General features: G+C 40.7%; 1 protein-coding gene across 2 annotated transcripts; it reads left to right on the top strand.

Annotated features, from left to right (window-relative positions):
- The first annotated feature begins 451 nt into the window (after positions 1-451).
- Positions 452-19,229, top strand: PRSS35 (serine protease 35). Of its 2 annotated transcripts, XM_047769375.1 has the most exons (3): positions 452-662; positions 15,643-15,709; positions 17,362-19,229. In XM_047769375.1, exon 3 carries the CDS (start codon positions 17,381-17,383, stop codon positions 18,623-18,625), a length of 1,245 nt encoding a protein of 414 aa, XP_047625331.1. In that variant the 5' UTR covers positions 452-662; positions 15,643-15,709; positions 17,362-17,380; the 3' UTR covers positions 18,626-19,229. The 2 variants fall into 2 exon arrangements, with proteins under 2 accessions (XP_047625331.1, XP_047625334.1); XM_047769378.1 differs by lacking the exon at positions 15,643-15,709.
- The last annotated feature ends 679 nt before the right edge of the window (positions 19,230-19,908 follow it).

Genomic DNA, 19,908 nt, shown 5'->3' with positions numbered 1-19,908 from the left:
ACACAGGGTTTGCCAGGTGGGGAGAGCATCCCGGAAGTCGAGGTCTCTGAAAGAGACTGGCTCGGGATGTGGTTGGAAACGCCCCTCATTCTTCTAGACCTCTGGGGTTTAAACCATGAGCAGGTCCCGAACCCCCACAATCCCTCCAAGCACACACTTAGTATTTCTAGACACCGTTTAAGGGATGCATTGCCACAGAGACAGAGATCGCTTGTGAACTCCCACTCATGCAGTTTTCCCGATGCTGGGAGCAGAGATGCTGGAGTGAGGGTCTGCACGGTTCCCCACCCAGCACCTCCAAAGTAAACGCTCTCCAGCCTCTGCTCGCTGGGGTTCCTTCTCCCTCTTCACTTCCCTCTCCTGCCCACCTCCTCTCCTCTCATCTCCCGCCCCCCATCGCCGGCGTCCACGCCCCCTTTCCCCTCCCACCTCTCCGCCGGGGGCTCAGCTCGCCTCTAGCCTCCCCTCAGTCTCAGCCTCCAGCTCAGGGTGGTGCTGGCGGGCGTTGGCTGGGCAGCAGGCTCTGGCTGTCCCCAGGCTCGTGGCAGCGGCGCCTTGCCCTCCTGCCTCTCCAGCTTTAGTGACCGCATCGGAGGCACTGTGATCAAGCTGAGCAGCCCCCCCCCCCCGCCCCCCGCCCCAGGACCGAGGAAGCTTCGCAGGTAAGCATCCCCACCCCCACCCCTCCGCCAAGGGCGAGACCCTAGAACGCAGAAGTTTCCCAGAGAAAGGCGGGACCCACCCGGGGAGAGCTTCTTTGAAGGGGTCTAAAGATAGGGATCAAACTTAGCACTTTCAGGTCGTCAAAGAAACTGCTCTTCCAAATAGGCAATTCTTTGTGGCGGCCCCTGCATAGTTTAATATTAACAGTAAAAGCGTTTGCATTGGAATATAGATGGAATTCTTTCTACTTAAGCACTACCAGAGGGGACCCTCTTTATTTTTTATGATTATTAACAGATGCCATTGGAAAAGGTGTAAAACGCATTCCTGGAAAGTCTACTCTCCTTGAAAGCCTCTTTGGCAGGGTTACTATGAAAGCTAGGAATCTGTCTCTCCCTCTCTCTCTCATCAACTTGGCTGCACAGGTCAGCAAAGGGAACAGTGGAAAACAGTTTTTAAATGAGACAATGAAATGAAATGAAAGTCTCAGGCCTGCTTTAAAATATTCTATTGTGCGGGGACAAACTGAAGCAAGAGTGGCAAAATGGTGATTGTTGTAGCTAGGTGATGGGTTATAATTTTCTACTTTATATTATAATGTGCCTCTACTTTTGTGTAGTTTGCAATTTTCTATAATCAAAAGTTTTTGAAAAGTTGTAGAAAACATGCCCAGCCTGACTCCTCTGACCTTTTTATACTGTCATTGATTTGAAAGAAGCTGCCTCTCTGATCTAGGTGTTCTTTCCCTCTCCATTAACCCTTCTCACTTCTGCAATTAATTCTCATTTTTATCCCGAGTGCATTTGTCTCCACAGAGAACTGTAACAGTCATATTTTGCTGCTTGGAGAATTACATTTAGAATCTGGTTTATCATTTAGAAGAGAGAATGTTGAAATTCCAGACAAATAAGACATCTAGGCTTAAAAGTAGTGTGCCAGCATCATATGGAATTTTATTTTTATTAGGAAATACTAGAGGAGCTCCTTTAATGTGAGAAGAGGTTGGACGTGGATACTCTTCCTATTTTCCTTCCAGACAGCTCGGAAGACTGTACACTTTGAAGAATTTTTTGTGTTTTTAAATGTGAGATTGTTTAGCTTAGTGCTTGGCACATAGAATGTGCTCATTATATGTTAAAATAAACACCTGCTAATATGAGCTAATTCTCCCTGTTGAGTTAATTATTTATCTTTCTCTGTCCATTGCTCAACTATCCAACGCAAGCATATTGCATTTTTTTTGCTTTTTTCTTTTTTGGCCGCCTTGTGGCATATGGAATTCCCAAGCCAGGGATCAGATCTGAGCCACAGTTGTGATCTATGCTGCAGTTGTAGCAACACCAGATCCTTAAGCTACTGTGCTGGGCTGGGGGTTGAACCTATGTCCCAGCATTCCAGAGATGGTGCTGATCCCATTGCGCCACAGTGGGAACTCCGCTTATTGCATTTTAACAGTGGGGTCAGACTCAGAATTTTGGAGGCTAAGGCTGCCTCGTCTAGCACTGGGTTAACTTTGCACACCAGAAATCTGAGATGAGAGGTTGGGAAACAGCAAAGTCAAGTCAGTGGTACAAAAGTTATTATTTTATGGCTTTGCTTAACTAAAATTGTCTCAAAAACTTCAGAAGCTTTAACAGATGTTTCCTTAGCTAAAAACATAGTCATCATGAGATGTTTTAAAGCCCGACGACTAACCTAATACATTTACAGACATTCTCTTCTTTCAAAGGTCAACTCACAAGATAAAAAATAAGTCAGGAGCCATTCACTGTGTACCTCCCATGTCAGTGGATGAGAGCTGGCAGAGGGTTGCCTTGGGGCTCCCTTTGTGCCCTTCACCCTGAATTTAATTCACACACAGCATATCCATGGCATAAATTGAAATGTACAGGTCCTGGAAAAATAGCTTAACAAACAAAGGGGAGGTTTTATTTTATTTTATTGTGATGAGAAACAGAAGTTGTGGGTTCCTGTAAAATAATCAACTGTGTAACTTTCCCATCTTCCTTTCCCTCCAGTACGGCCAGCTTTTCAGGCAGACATTACTTTGTCTCATTCTTGAAATTAAACTTGAAGATAGTACTATGATATGATATTTTTGAATAGGAACTGTCAATGAACTTTCTTGCCACTTACTTTCATCATCAAATCAGCAGCAGGCTTACCCTTTGGAAATAGATTCTAAAATATTTGATAGACGTGAACTCTTTGGCAGGTTGAAGATTTTTCTTCCTGTTAAAATGAACTGCACCACATCTGGGGGACTCTGTGGCAGCGCTGGAGGCGTAGTGGCTGTGTGCTGGCACTATGGTGCTTGGGGAAACCACTGGCTAGAAAATTGTCTGGCTGTAGACAACATCATCAACACTCAGCTCATCAGGCTGGGCTCTGTGGCCTGTAGGTGGGTTTTCTAAATGTGATCAATTCCATAGGTGACAACCATCCAGAATATTATTAGCCAGTTAGATTTCTCTTCCTCTCATGAAATCTACATGCTTTCTATTTCCTAGTTAGATGCATGTAAACAGTTTAAATGTGGGAATCTCAGGTTTGACATCACCAGGCTCGCTTTGCCATCTAGTGGTAGCAATACGAATAGCAGGCAAGTTCCTCTCCTGGGGGACTAGGAATTGAGGCTCCCTGAGAATCACTGATGAGTAAATTAACTTGTGTTTTTCCCTTTGTGATTTAATCTAGAATTTTAGAGCTCAGAGATAGCTTAGAAATTTTATAGTCCAACTCAGTGGCTAAGAAGGGCTATCACAGAGATTCTTAAGCAAGGGATGAAACTTTGAAATGATGCATAGCTTTGTAAGCACTGCGTGCATTTGTCAAATAAACATAATTTATCAATATAATTTATCTACCCCTTTCCAGTTCTCCTTTCTCCCTAGCAGTCCTGCTCTATGCCACTGTAATGATTTATGATAATCTTCTGGCTTTAGTTCTAAGATTGTGTGTGTCTATAATTTTCCTAAAAATGAAAACTTTCATTTATGTTTAAGTCTCTGAATGAAACATTCTTTTCCACTTTGTGTCAGTCCTGACTACTTCTTTCTTTCTGAAGACAGATGATTTTTAAGAATTTCACCTTGAAAAAGATTTTAAGATTTTAAGATTTTTACCTTGAGTGTATTCCTTGCCTCTTGCGGCTGTAACAAATTACCACAAACTTAAGTGACTTAACACATTATGTTCTAGCTGCGGTGGCCAGAAGTCTAGAGAGGATCAGCAGGGTTTCATCCCCCCCCTCCCCCCGCCCCGGGAAGATCAGGAGAGAATTTGTCTTTTTTGGGGGGCGGGGGGCGGTTCTGGAGGCTATCAGTGTTTTGTAGCTTGTGATCCTGCCTCCCTGTGGCTGCTGCCTCTATCTGCACCGCTCCTTCTCATTCTTGACACTCCTTTTACTCCTTAAAGTACCCCTGTGATTACATTGGGCTCACCTGGATAATCCGAGCTAACCTCCTCATCTCCAAATCCTTAACTACATCACGTTTGCAGAATCTCTTTGGCCAAGGAAGGAACATGTTCACAGGGTTAGGATGTAGCTCTCTTTGGTACCATTACTGTCATAACTGATGGTTCAGTTCCAGACCACTGCAGTAGAGTGGATATTGCAGTACAGCAAGTCACATGATTTTTTTGGTTTCCCAGTATATATAAAGGTTACTGTAGTCTCTTAACTGTACAATAGCATTATGCCTAAAAAACGAAGCATATAATTAAAAAATACCTTATTGCTAAAAAAATGCTAGCCATCATCTGAACTTCAGCAAGTCATAATCTTTTTGTTGATGGAGGGTCTTGCCTTGGTGTTGATGGCTGCTGACTGATCGGAGTGGTGTTTGCTGCAGCTTGGGTGGCTGCGGCGATTTCTTAAAATCAAACAATGAAATTTGCTGCATCAGTTGACTTTTCCTTTCATGACTGATTTCTCTGGAGCCTGCAATGCTGTTTGATAGCATTTTACCCACAGAACTTCTTTCAAAGCTGGAGTAAGTCCTCTAAATCCTGCTGCTACTTTATCAACTAGCTTTATGTGATGTTCTATATTGTTTGTTGTCATTTCAATAGTCTTCATGGCATCTTCACCAGGAGCAGATTCCATCTTAAGAACCCACTTTCTTTGCTCACCCATAAGAAGCAACTCCTCATCCATTCATGTTTTAGCATGAGATTGCAGCAATTCAGTCACTTCTCCAGGCTCCACCTCTAATTCTAGTTCTCTTGCTATTTCCACCACATCTGCAATCACTTCCTCCACTGAAATCTTGGACCTTCAGAGTCATCCATGGGAACTGGCACCGACTTCTTCCAGACTCCTGTTAATGTTTTGATCTCCTCCCGTTAATCCTGAATGTTCCCAGTGGCATTTAGAATAGTGATTCCTTTCCTGAAGGTTTTCAATTGACTTTGCCCAGATCCATCAGTAAGAATTACTCTCTGTGGTAGCTGCAGCCTTACAAAAAACAAATACAAATACAAATAAAGTCAAAATAATTCCTTGATCCATGGGGTGCAGAATAGATGCTGTGTTAGCAGGTATGAAAATGCTGTGAATCTCATGTTCATTGCCCTCAGAGCTCTTGGGTGACCAGGTGCATTGTCAATGAGCAGTAATATTTTGAAAATAATTTTTTTTTATGAGCAGTAAATCTCAACAGCAGGCTTAAAATACTCATAAACATATTGTATATAGGCATCCTGTCATCCAGGCTTCATTGCTCCATTGATAGAGAACAGGCAGAGTAGACTTAGCATAATTCTTAAGGACTATAGGATTTTTCAGAATGGTAAATGAGCAGTGGCTTCAACTTAAAGTCACCAGTGGCACTAGCTCCCAATAAGAGGGTCAGACTGTCCTTTGAAGCTCTGACATTGGGCATTGACTTCTCCTCTCTAGCTATGTTAGTCCTCGATGGCATCTTCTTCCAATGTAAGGCTGTTTCATCTGCACTGAAAATCTATTGTTTAGTGTAGCCACCTTCATGGATTATCTTAGCTACATCTGGATAACCGGCTTCAGCTTCTACATCAGCACTTGCTGCTTCACTTTGCACTTTGCACATTAAAGTTATGGAGATGGCTTCTTAAACCACATGAGCCAAATTTTGGTAGCTTCAGACTTTTGTTCTGCATCTCCTTACTTTTCTCAGCCTTCATGGAATTGAAGAGAGGTTAGGCCTTGCTCTGGATGAGGCTTTGGCCTAAGGTTGTGGCTGGTTTGATCTTCTATCCATACCATTAAAACTCTCCCATATCAGACATAAGGCTGTTTTGCTTTCTTATCATTTCATGTGTGCACTGGAGTAGTTCTTTAATTTCTGTCAAGGACGTCTCCTTGGCATTCACAACCGGGCTGTTTGGCATAGAAGCCTCATTTCAGTGTCTCTCAGCTTTTGAAATGCCTTTCTCACTGAGCTTAATCATTTTTAGCTTTTGATTTAAAGTGAGAGACATGCGACTCCTATCACTTGAACACTTGAGACCATGATAGGGTTACTGATTGGCCTAATTTCTTTCTTTCTTTCTGGCCGCACCCTCGGCCTATGGACGTTCCCAGGCTAGGGGTTGAATTGGAGCTGCACCTGCTGGCCTATACCACAGCCACAGCAACGCAGGATCCGAGCTGTGTCTGCGACCTACACCACAGCTCACAGCAACACCAGATCCTTAACCCACTGAGCAAGGCCAGGGATGGAACCCAAGTCCTCATGGATACTAGTCAGGTTCGTTAACCACTGAGCCACGATGCAACTCCCCTAATTTCTTTTTTTATGTTTTTTTTTTAAATTTTTTTTTATTAGAGTATAGTTGATTTATAGAGTTGTGTCAGTTTCTGCTGTATAGCATAGTGACCCAGTCATGCATATATGTACATTCTTTTTTTCATATTATATTCCATCATGTTCTATCCCAAGAGATTGTATATAGTTTCCTGTGATGTACAGTGGGACCTCATTGCTTATCCATTCTGTTATTTTAGTTTTCTTTCTTTTGGCTGCACTAGTGGCATATGGAAGTTCCCAGGCTAGGGGTGGAATTGGAGCTGCAGCTGCCAGCTTCCTTCCTTCCACAGCCATAGCAATGCAGGATCCGATCCACATCTACGACCTATGCCACAGCTCATGGAAATGCCCAATCCTTAAGCCATTGAGTGAGGCTAGGGGTCAAACCCACATCCTCATGGATACTAGTCAGGTTCTTAAACCACTGAGCCACAATGGGGACTCCCTTTCCATTCTAAATGTAACAGTTAGCATCTACCAACCCCAAACTCCCTGTCCATCCCACTTCCTCCCGCCTCTCTCTTGGCAGCTACAAGTCTGTTCTCTGTGTTAATTGGCCTAATTTCAATATCTTTGTGTCTCAGGAACAGGGAAGCCCAAAGAGAGGGAGAGAGACAGGGGAGAGGGTCAGTCAGTGGCATAGTCACACAGGACTTACTAAGCACTTATTAATACAAAGTTCACCATCTTCAATGGCCATGGTTTGTGGTGCCCCCCAGACAATCACAATAATTACATCAAAGCCCACCAATTGCAGATCACCATAACAAATATAATAATAACAGAAAAGGATTACCAATATGTGATACAGAGACATGAAGTGAGAAAATGCTGCTGGAAAAATGGTGCCGATAGACTTGCTCCATGCAGGGTCGCCAAAAACCTTCAATTTGTAAAAAATCCCCATATCTGTGAAGGGCAGTAAAGCAGAGAGCAATGAAATGAGATCTGCCTGTCCTTGACACACCTCAGGGAGCTATACAGCAGGCAGAGGTGCACTGTATCCCTTAGAAATATCTACCTGTGCTTTGACTCCTATTGTTTGATATTAATGATAATAATCCCTGCCATTTGCTTACTGTGCTCTGGGCATTGTGTTTATATATATCATATTAGTGCATCACAAAAATACTCCAAAACGTTATCCCTGTTGAACAAATGTAGAAAAACAGCATCTAGAGAGATTAAGTGACCTTCATGCTGCTTGCTAAGAAGTCTCAAGTGAACTTGAATTGGTTTGGCGTCAAAGCCTACTGCCTCCACCATCACTGAAACACCCCTGTCTTCACTGTCCCTCATGGTCACATCACTAACATTGTTCCTTTCTCATCATCCTAGTCCTGTACTTTTTAGCTTAAATGCCTGCATTTTGGAGCTGAGGTTCAGTGACTGACATTCAGTGGGGGGCTTCAAGTGGGCCGGGAAGTGAACTTTATGAAATACCTCTTCTCTGCATCTGCTCCCAGTGTGAAAGTGACTATGAAAGTTTTACAAGTGCTCTCCTAAACCTGAGCCATTTTTTTTGAAATTTTATTTTTATTTTTTTTACAGAATAAAATAATATATATTTAAACACAATTACATTCACACAGATTATTATATCATGGATCTTAAAAAAGAGATTAAGTGTCTCCCTCAGGAGAAGTGGAATGGAAAATATGCTGAGACAAATAGGAAATTTGTCTGTTCTCTGTGTTAATTGGCCTAATTTCAATATCTTTGTGTCTCAGGAACAGGGAAGCCCAAAGAGAGGGAGAGAGACAGGGGAGAGGGTCAGTCAGTGGTATAGTATAGGACTTACTAAGCACTTATTAATACAAAGTTCACCATCTTCAATGTATGGCTTTCATCTTTACTATTTAGTATTATCTATTACATTTCAATTTTTCTTTAAAAATTAGCATTATATTAAAATTGTGTATATTATGCAACTAAAATTTATAAAGAAGAAAGCCTTATATACCATTAAATATTTTATATAGCATAATAAAAAGAATAACTTAACTGGTAAGAATAACAAAAATAATATACCCTCTGAAAATTAAAATATAAAATGCATAAATTGGTTAAAAAACAGTTAAACAGTTAAAAAACTATATAAATATGTTCTCACAATTTGTTACATCTTATTGATTCTTCAATATAGGCATTACACCATTCTAGGTGATGTGATAAACAAGACATTATAGACCTTACATTGTACCATGGAGAGAAATGGTTATTAATAATACAATTGTATAACTGTATTATTTAATTGTACAGTTGCATTATTTAATTATAATTATCATACATTCTTTGATGGAGAGGAAATCAGAATCAGATCTAAGAAGACTTCAGCATTCCAAGAATGATGTCAAATGACCCCCTTCATGGTGGATTATGCACTTATTTACTATGAGATATATTTCTTCTCCAGAGATTCCTTGTTTGTGTATCAATTGTAGATTTTTGGTTTGCAGTTATTCTGAAGTTTTGATATGAGTCTATATGTATATGAGATTGTTTTAAGTTGTTCTCTTAATTGCAAATTCATCTCTGGTGTCCTGCATTTGTACCCACCTCTTCTCATGATTCCTGATTTTGGTGGTATAATTGTGCATGGGTGATTTCATATCTTTACTGTATAGATACCTTTACTGGTGAGCCTTGTCATTTGTGGAATTTTTGTTTCCTGTTGCTCTCTTTTTCTGCCTAGAGAAGTTCCTTTAGTATTTGTTGTAAGGCTGGTTTAGTGTTGCTGAATTCTCTTAGCTTTTGCTTATCTGTGAAGGTTTTGATTTCTCCTTCAAATCTGAATGAGAGCCTTGCTGGGTAGAGTAATCTTGGTTGGAGGTTTTTTTCCTTTCATCACGTTAAGTATATGGTGCCACTCCCTTCTGGGCTGCAGAGTTTCTGCTGAAAAATCTGCCAATAACCTTATTGGGGTTCCCTTGTATGTTACTTGTTTCTTTTCCCTAGCTGCTTTCAAGATTTTCTCTTTGTCTTTAATTTTGGTTAGTTTGATTAATATGTGTCTCGGTGTATTCCTCCTTGGGTTTATTTTATGTGTTACTCGTTGTGTTTCCTGGATTTGATTGAATGGTTCCTTTCCTATGTTATGGAAGTTTTTGGCTATTATCTCTTGGAATATTTTTTCTGTCCCCTTCTCTCTCTCTTCTCCTTCTGGCACCCCTATAATACAGATGTTAGTGCATTTAACATTGTCCCAGAGTTCTCTGAGACTCTCTTCATTTCTTTTCAATCTTTTTTCTCTTTTCTGTTCTGCATCCATAATTTCCACTAATCTGTCCTCCACCTCACTTATTCGTTCTTCTGCCTCCTGTATTCTGCTGTTAGCTGCTTCTAGTGAAGTTTTTATTTCAGTTATTGTATTTTGCATCTCTTCTTGTTTAAGTTTTATATCTTGTATCTCTTTGGTCAGTGTTTCCTGTAAGTTATCCATCTTTGCCTCCAGTTTATTTCCAATGTCTTGCATCTTCTTCAGCATCAACAGTCTAAAGTCTTTTTCCTGGATGCTGAGAATCTACTCATCACTTAGCTTACTTTCTGGGGTTTTTCCTTTCTCCCTCATCTGAGTTATAGTTCTCTGTCTTTTCATTTTTATAGGTTTTTGGTGTGGTGACCTTTTTACAGATAATAGAGTTGTAGCCTCTCTTACTTCTGGTGTCTGCCCCCCTTCAAACCTGAGCCATTTAATGCTTGCTTTCCACCTGTCTGCTTTCATGAGTAATGCTCTTCCTGCCCTGCCCTGGCCTTTTGCCTAAGCTAGCACTTCTCTCTGCAGAGTATCTGGTCCAGGCCACAACATCTACCCGTTGTGTGTCAGTCTTGACCGAGCAGGTAGAGAATGAAAGTGGAGGAGGAGACAGAGATGGCTGAAGCATGTTTGCACATTTATGCCTGTGTGTAAACATAGACAGTGATGTTGGGAGGAACAGGTGGTTGGGATCATTGATGGCTAAGGACAGAGATGTTGTAAAAAGTGGTTATGCAATCATTGCTGTGTCATAACACATGTTAAGGCAGAAGTAGGCATTGGCCGAACAAGGCCATTGATCTAAGTGGCTCCTGACACACACCGGCTCCCCAGAAAGCATTTGATAGAATCATGCAAAATTATGTTTCACGGCAGCATACCATATACATGAACTTGGACAACTACCCGACCATACATTACAAGTACCCACTGGAAAGAAAGGCCCAAGTAAATCTGTCACCTGGTGCAGATCCTTGATGGTAAACCAGCTCATCTGCATATACAAAAGCCATTCATTCAAAACATTTCATATAGTGAGCAATCATCTAATCTTTCCTTTGTCTGCCTGCCCTACCTGAGTTAAAATATAAATTTCTCAGGGTAACAAACCAAAAACAAAAGAGAAGCTGAGCCTGAGATTACAATTATGTCATGCCATAACAAAATTCTACACACTCTAGACAGATTCACTCAAAAAATGAGTTTTTTTTTTCTTTCACAGTAAATCACTCCCTTTTCTTTCACAGTAAATTACTCCCAAACAGAGTAACTGTTTGGACTTGACTCTGTTTCTTTTTAGGCTGAGGGCTTGTTGCAGTTCCAGAATTCTTAGGGTAGACTCAGGATAAAAATAAGAGACAGGAAATGAAATTCAAGTGTCCTGTGGCTGGATAATGTTTAATCACACTTAAGTTTAATAGCAATGAGAAAAACATATTACAGAGCCACAGATATTCATAGAAATGAGTAATTAGGAAAGCATTCATTTGGGAAGCCTCTAAAGTGAAGCTGCCCTTGAACAAAAAACAAAGCAAAGAAAAAGGGAGTTTGAAAGTGTGTCAGAAACTATCCTGAGATAAAAATATGAGTGTGAAACTGACTATAACTTTGCCTTATGTAATAAACTGTTTTAAAGTGATATTAATTCACCCATTAAGGCAGAATAATAATCATAAAAGAACTTATTAATTGTGTCTTGCTCTGGGCTCTGTGGGCATTCTTCACATAGATCAAATTAATTATCATAATTGTTATAAAGTTGAGATTACTATTATGTCCACTTTTTCGATGAGGAAATGGAAACTTAATTGAACCTAATGAACTTCCCAAGTTCATATGCCTAATAAGGGGTAAAGATGAGACTTAGCCCAAGTCTTCTTACTCCTCGGTCTGTCCTTGTAATCACTGTGCTGGTATAGATACCCACATATTCTAACTATTTTCAGCATTCACATTTCTGAGAAAGCATAAGCAAACCAACAATCAAAAACAATAGTAAGTTATTTCTTGTAGTTACTGTGGTCATTTCTAGTAATAGTATAGACCATTCATAGAGTACAGACTTATCACCAAGGGGGAGGGGAGGGGAGAGAGGGAAGAATTGGGAGTTTGAAATTAGCAGAGGCAAATTATTATGTATAGAATAGATAAACAATAAGGTCCTACTATATAGCACAGGGAACAATATCCCATTTCCTGGGCTAGACCATGATAGGAAATATAAAAAAAAATATGGGTGTTCCTGTTGTGGCTCAGAGGTAATGAACCCGACTAATATCTATGAGGACTTGGGTTTGACCCCTAGCCTCACTCAGTGGGTTAAAGCTCAGGTGTTGCCTTGGGCTGTGGTGTAAGTCACAGACATGGCTTAGATCCCACATTGCTGTGGCTGTGGCGTAGGCTGGCGGCTGCAGCTCCAATGTGACCCCTAGCCTGGGAACTTTCATATGCCATGGGTGCAGCCCTTAAAAAAAAAAAAGACAAAAAAAAAGAGTATGTGTGTATGTGTGTATATTTAAAATCTGAGTCACTCTGCTATACTGCAGAAATTGGTGCAACATTGTAAATCAACTATAATAGAAAAAAACTTTTTAAATAGTATAGATGTGGAATAATATCTGTTCCGTCAATAAAAGTTCATCTGCAAATTCTGATATTCTTGCTTTCTTTCTAATTTCTTTTCCTTCCATTTGTCTCCATGATTCAACCCATAATCAACTGTGTGTATATTGACTCATGGTGAGATCCGTGACTGCAGCCTAATTTTCATTAACCTAAATTGAAATTTGAAGCACCAAATCCAAGCCATCTGGAGAGTGACAGCGAAGGTCACAATTACCATGGAAGACAGGAAAAAGGAGGAGGATGAGCAAAGATCAGGGACATTAAAGCTTTCGAAACACTGTAGTTGCTTCACCAGTGGGGACTCTGTCTCTTTAGTTAGTGCTTCTTGGATGACAGCTGTAGCAACTGAACCAGGGCTTGCACTATCAGCAAGAGCTATCATTTACGTTACATTGACATTTCACCACAAGGCAAACTTAGATTTTCCAAAAGAAAGTGTCCTGAAACATTTGTCTAGTTTTAAATTATAGGCCAAATTAGACAGTCTCTCTCAATGCGTGCCCTTTATTACTGTGATCTGGAGGTCATATTACAAGGCTCTGCCCTTCTCTTACCCAAGAAGAGATGTGGGCATTGCTTTTGCTGCGGTACAGCACTGCAGCCAAGTCCCTCAGAGGGCACAATCAGGGATGGCCAGCGGATGTCCTGCAATATGTGTAGCATCAGATGTTGGAGGTATTCCATTTAAGCCTAATGAATTTGAATCTCTTCAGATGGATTATTAAATCACTTATATAAAAGGATGTTTTATCCTCTCTTTTTTCTTTTTATGGCATATGGATTTGCCTGAGCTAGGGGTCAAATCGAAGCTGAGGCTGCCAGCCTATACCACAGCCACAGGAACACCAAATCTGAAGCTTGTGGCAATGCTGGATCCTTAACCCACAGGATCGAGGCCAGGGATTGAACCTGCATCTTCACGGACACTATGTCTAGTTCTTAACGTGCTGAGCCACAACAGGAACTCCTATTTGTTTGTCTCTAGTAAAGGCTTGAACCAGTCAATATTAGCAATTGCTAACATAGTAAAAGAGCAATGTTCAGAATACATTTATTTTGTACACAGAGGTGAAGCAGAGTCATTTGAAATGTGGTTAAGACATCATCCCCAGAAAGATCATCTTCTGGGGAGGGGCTCAAACTGCTACTCCAGGACCTTGGCTGCTGCAGTGGTTCTAAAACTCTACTGAGTATCAGAATTGCCAGGAGGGCTGTTTAAGCGAGGACCTATTGTAGACCACAGGGAATGCTACTCAATATTCTATAATAAACTATATGGGAAAAGAATCCGGAAAAGAATGGATATGTGTATATGTATAACTGATTCACTTTGCTGTCTGCCTGAACTAACACAACATTGTAAATCAACTCTACTCCAGTAACATTAAAACAAAAAATACATAGCTGGGAAGCTACATCCCTCCCAGAGAGTTTTGGATGGTAGGTCTGGGCTGCACCCTAGCATTAGCATTTTTAGCAAGTTCCTAGGGGTTCCTAGGGGATGCTAACACTTCTGGTCTGGGGACTACCACTAGGTATCCTTGATATGACAGAGTTGATTTTGCTGCACACAAATCCAGAATCTTATTAAAAAACTAATACTATTCTTTTGAAATGTTTGTGTTTCATTTTGAGTCCAAAGGCAGGGGAAAATCAATGTCCCCACTTTCTGGCACTCAGGCAGGAGGAGTTCCCCTTTACTTGCAGGAGGATCAGCCTTTTTGGTCTAGTCAGGCCTTCAACTGATTGGATGAGGCCCACCCATATGAGTGAGGGAAGTTTCTTTGCTTAGTCCACCTATTCAAATGTGAATCTCAGGCAGAAACCCCCTTCCAGACATGTCCAGAATAATATTCAATCAAATGTCTGGGCACCCTGTGGCCTGGTCAAGTTGACACACAAAGCTAACCATCACATAGGGCTTTCTTGAAAGTCTGCCTACAGAACTAATGCACAGGGCACAGGTTTTATTTGGTAAAGAAGAGGGGAAAATCCATATTTGAGAGTCATATTCCAGTTCAATGATTTGTAGAGTAAAAGGTCATCTTGTCAGTTATAATTTAGTATTTGCATTCTGCCTATCTAAACCGTAACTAACTAAAAAATTACAAGAATAAATTAAACAATACTGAAAAAAAAGAAAAAACCCAAAACAAACCTAACTGTGGAGGCAATACCATTATTTAGATGTTCCCTCTTTTGCCTTGGAATGCCTTTCACACATTTATTACTCCATGGATCATTATTATCAAATGCTAAAATGTATAAACTGATTCTATGTATTTTTTTAAATGTCAATAATTTGGCTGACTCTTGGTCTTTGCTATAATCAATGTTAAGTACACAATGAACAGCTGTTATCATATGAGGGCTAAATGAAAAATCAATTTTTAAAACTTTTATTTCCCATATTAAAGAACCCTCTTGATTGAAATTTTGCTAAGGACCAAGTAGATAAAAAGATTTGTATGTATCTTTTAAAAATCATCTATTTTGGTCGGTTGGTAAGCTAAGAGGCAAAAAATAACTCTGATTTTGGCAAATTTTTAAGGGAAAGACATAACTTTTCATCTTGGGAAACACCCAGTTAAACATGCACTTTCAAGGTCTCAGTAGAGTTGTTAGCCTTTTTCATTCCAATCCAGTAAAATAAAATGGATGAAATACTCATCTTGAAAATCACATAGAAGGTGACAAAAGAAAATACTAAGTGGTTCAACTAAATTGTTATCGATATAATTACTGCTTTCTTTAAAGTCAAATTTGCCATGGTAATAAGTAGAAAATATTGTGACATGCATGTAGATTTTTTTCTGAACTATATTCTTTACTTATTTTTTGGGGCAATATCCATCACTCTAGAGAAGACTGCCTCGTCTCCAAAATAAAACAAAGTACAAGTGATTAAGCAAACCATAGTCTAATATTAACCAGAATCACCATTATTTAGCATTCAGGTGTGAGCAAATGGAAAAATGGAAATTGCAACACTTCTATGTATTTTTGCTGATGCCAAGTCCTGGCAAAGATTATTCTAAACTTGCTTAATATGTTACAATGTATGATCGTTCAAATTCATTATGTCATGATTTGATGGACATATCATGTTTAAACAACAAAAGAATGTTATTAATTTGTTTAGAAAATTCTGTACTTGTATATGGCAGAGTGAGCTCTGGTGTGCTCATATTCAGCTCTGCATCAGAGACAACTATTGCTTTTTCTGCTTGCCTACAGGATCTTATAGGTGTACCCTGGGTTGTGGGCCATTCCTAATATTTCCTCATTGGCTTTCTTTTTGTTTATTAGAAAACATCGACAGGGGAGGTATCATTGGAGTCATCTAACCTCGAATTGCCTTTGCTTCATACAAAGGGTAAATCATTTGCTAAACCTGATAGTTTAACTGTTGGTTAAAAACAACTTGAAACATAGCTGAAGAGTTTCCAAATTGCTGCTCCAAATAGTGCTCCATGCCCCCTCACTCTCACAAAACAACAAGGGGACAAACATCAGTTTCAGGGATAGATTTACATACCAGTGCATCTAATGAAGCAAGCAAAGAAGGAAGAAGATATAAACAATAGAAGAGGTATAATACAATTTATCACGTACTGGCAAATTTAAAGGGCTTTCAGATGATGAAACTCAGGACAAAAGGGACTGTATTTAATCATGATCATATTCTCTCCAAGTGGCAAATTCAGAACCATAGCCTGTGCCCCCTAAATTCTTATGTTTTTAATATATAGAAAGATGCCACTATAAAGCACTTTTGTGTGTTGCTTTGCTTAGGTGGTAGGGCCAAGCACAACTTTGATTTTAAAAAAGTACATCGTACATTTTTCTTACTTTCAAATAAAATGGCCTGTGCTGTACATATATAATGGGTTCTGCTTATAAAAATCAAAGCAGGTTAATAGCAGATGAGCCCGTTTATTTCTAAAACTACTACTGAATATTTTAGAATATTATTTGATGATTTCAATTGCACCATCAATCAGGTTGGTCTGCAAACCAGGGAAATTCACTGTGTTTCAGTGAATGCTTTTTTTGAGCACTGTGCTAGGCATTTACACACTAGAGATAAAGAATTTTAAGATCCTTGCTTTTATTAAGCTAAATTCAAGCTTAGCTTAGCTTGAACGCACTGAGCATCTGCTTCTATTTTCTTTCTAAATCACCTGGAGATAAGGTTGTAAGAGACCTTGTCAGGCTGGGATCTGGGACCTTTTGCTGCAGTGCTTGCACCTGGAAAAAGTCTCCTTGAGCCACAAAAGGCAAAGAAACTATAAGGGACTAAAAATAACTGCCTGCATGTCTAGTGGGGACAAATTATGAACAAGATAGAAAACGACCAAAAACCCAACTGCCACTTCCAAGGTGCTAGAAGCAAAAACGGGGTATGGGCATGATCTCTGCACACAGCCCCACCAAGTGGGTAGGCGTACCACCCAAGTCACTCCTCCTGCTGAACCCCTGGACCCACCCCTACCCTCAAGCCATTTAAGAGGCCAGCCCCTCATTCCTCATGGAGTGAACAAGGGAAACTGTTCCATGTTCTCCCTCCAAAGAGTTACAGTCCCAGTAAAGCCTGGCCTGAATTTCTTGTCCAGCCTTTAATCCATATCAATTTCTATGGACTAAACAGTCCAAGAACACTTGGAAGGAGGAGGGCGTGGCTCAGGCAACAGAGGATCCCAGCTGGCTACCCCATCCTACTTTCCCACGCCATTGGGTTGTCTGGGGAGCTACAGAGGCAGATGGCAGGTAGGGGGTTGGTGGGGGGGAGGACAATGTGGATTAGCGCTGGTGGAGGGACGTTTGAGTGAGAACAATTCACTGATTTGGGGCATTTATTCCAGCCTACTTATTAGCAATGTGTTTAATCTCAGTAAAACCTAAGTACAGTGTAAATATGGACTCCTCTTTGTGGCAAAGCTACATTTAGGACCCAAGGCCTTAATGAATGATAAGTGACATACTTGAAACCATTATAAAGCTTCTCTTTCTTTTTCTATTTTAAAGGACAACATAGAGAAACAAAATGGAAGCTATGCTATTTTGCTGGATATTTTTCACCCTTGGGTGGACCCTCATTGATGGATCTGAAATGGAACACGATTTTATGTGGCACTTGAGAAAAATACCCCGGGTTGTTGATGAAAGGACCTTCCATCTCACGAGCCCCACCTTTGAGGCAGATGCTAAGATGGCATTAAATGGGGTGTGTGGCATTGAATGCCAGAAAGAACTCCCCAGCCCCAGCCTTTCTGACCTGGAAGACTCTCTTTCCTATGAGACTGTCTTTGAGAATGGCACCCGAACCCTGACCAGAGTCAAAGTTCAAGGTTGGGTCCCTGAGCCAACTCAAAATCTCACCAACCAAGGTGTGCCTATCAGGAGAAAGAGACAGGTGTATGGCACAGACAGCAGGTTCAGCATCTTGGACAAAAGATTCTTGACCAATTTCCCTTTCAACACAGCCGTGAAACTGTCCACCGGCTGCAGTGGCGTGCTCATCTCCCCCAATCATGTCCTAACCGCTGCCCACTGTGTCCACGATGGGAAGGACTACATCAAAGGGACTAAAAAGCTGAGGGTAGGGCTGCTGAAGATGAGAAATAAAGGTGGTGGCAAGAAACGTCGTAGGGGTTCCAGGAGGAGCAGGAGGGAAGTGAGTGGTGATGATGGAGGGAAGGAAAGCAAAGAAAATCTGAAGGAGAGCGCTAAGGCTGGAAGAAGGAGAAATAAATCTGCTCGGGGTCAGAGAACTGCTGCAGGGGAGCCCTCCTTCCAGTGGACCCGGGTCAAGCACACCCACATTCCCAAAGGTTGGGTCAGAGGAGAGAGCGGAGACGCAGCCCTGGACTACGACTACGCCCTTCTGGAGCTGAAGCGTGCTCACAAGAAGAAATACATGGAGCTGGGAATCAGTCCCACCATCAAGAAGCTGCCCAGTGGAATGATCCACTTCTCGGGCTTCGATCACGACAGGGCCGATCAGTTAGTCTACCGGTTTTGCAGCGTGTCCGATGAATCCAGTGATCTCCTCTATCAATACTGCGACGCCGAGTCGGGCTCCACCGGCTCCGGGGTTTATCTGCGCCTGAAGGAGCCAGGCAAAAAGAGTTGGAAACGCAAAATCATTGCGGTCTATTCAGGCCACCAGTGGGTGGATGTGCATGGCGTTGAGAAGGACTACAATGTGGCAGTGCGCATCACGCCGCTCAAGTACGCGCAGATCTGCCTCTGGATGCACGGGGACGATGCCAATTGTACCTACGGCTAAGGGTTCCCTGAAATGAGGCCATAGGTTATAGGCATTGGAGAGAAAACCAGTTCTGATGATTGCAGCAAGATCACTTCATAGTTTATGCCTAGACTCGAAGCCTAAGGATAGTGTTTCAACATGTTTATGTTTACTTTTTCCAAATGAGGAGCTTCTCATGCATTTCAGAAAGGTTTAGGTACACATATGAAACCTTGATGGGCACTTCAGTGCCAAGCATATATTCTCTTTCCTTGGTGATACGTTTCATTTATGGGGAAAAGAATTTTTTTCTGCCTTCTTGAAATTAGACATGCTTTAAAACTTCAAGCTGGTATTATTAATAAGGTGTGATTTCTCAATAGACTGTCAGGGTCCTACTCTAAGTAGAGGCTAATAATAGGGTGCCGGTTGCATATTAAATGTGAAACTGAATATGAAGAGGTGGACAGTAACACCAGTGGAATCAAGTTTGAGACAGTAATTTATACCACAGTTCATACTGCTCTGAGATAGACCCATTCAGCTCATGCCCTCTGAGTTCACAGTGTGTTTTCCATTGAGTCTGAGAAATTTTAGGTTTGTTTTGTTAAGAACAACAAGGAATTTGGGAATTCCCTGGTGGCCTAACCACTAAAGATTCGACCTTGTCACTGCTGGGGCGGGGATTGGATTCCTAGCCTGGGAAGGTATGCATGCCAAAGGCAAGGCCCCCCCCCCCCACCTCACTGCAACAAACTAACAAAAAAGAATTACAAGGAATAGCAAGTTTTATAAATGAAACTACTATTTTACTGCTTTAAAAAACTATCAATTGAAGCATTTTTATGGGAGAAATACTTTGTTCTATGAAATAAATCTAGTTTAAAAATAGGAAAGGTGAGACATTTTAAGATCTCAAGTTTTTATTTAACTAGTATTCAAAACATGGAGTTTTCAAGTATACAGAGAAGACTGTTTGAAAGTTATAAATGATTACACCTTGAAAGCCACATCATTTTATTCTACATAGTCTCCTATGAATGAGGTGTTATAGTTTTAGACAAGGAATATTATCATCATTTCTTGGCAGTTTCTAGGGCATATATTGTCTTCTCTCTGGACACACCCAAGTTCATTGATTCAGACTGAGTTCAAGTTTATTCCACTTATTATTTTCTTTGATAAGGGGAACGTTTACCCTTGACAAGTATACAAAAGAATATGTGATTAGATTACGATAAAAATGATTTTGTAAATGGTGTTGAAAATAGCTGAAATTTAATATAAGCTATATTCTTTCATGTGGATCTGTTAAAAATCAT

This window comes from Phacochoerus africanus, chromosome 2 (assembly GCF_016906955.1).
Source record: "Phacochoerus africanus isolate WHEZ1 chromosome 2, ROS_Pafr_v1, whole genome shotgun sequence".
Taxonomy (NCBI): Eukaryota; Metazoa; Chordata; class Mammalia; order Artiodactyla; family Suidae; genus Phacochoerus; species Phacochoerus africanus.
The sequence above is the reverse complement of the archived record's forward strand: the minus strand, read 5'-3'. Positions and strand labels throughout refer to the sequence as shown.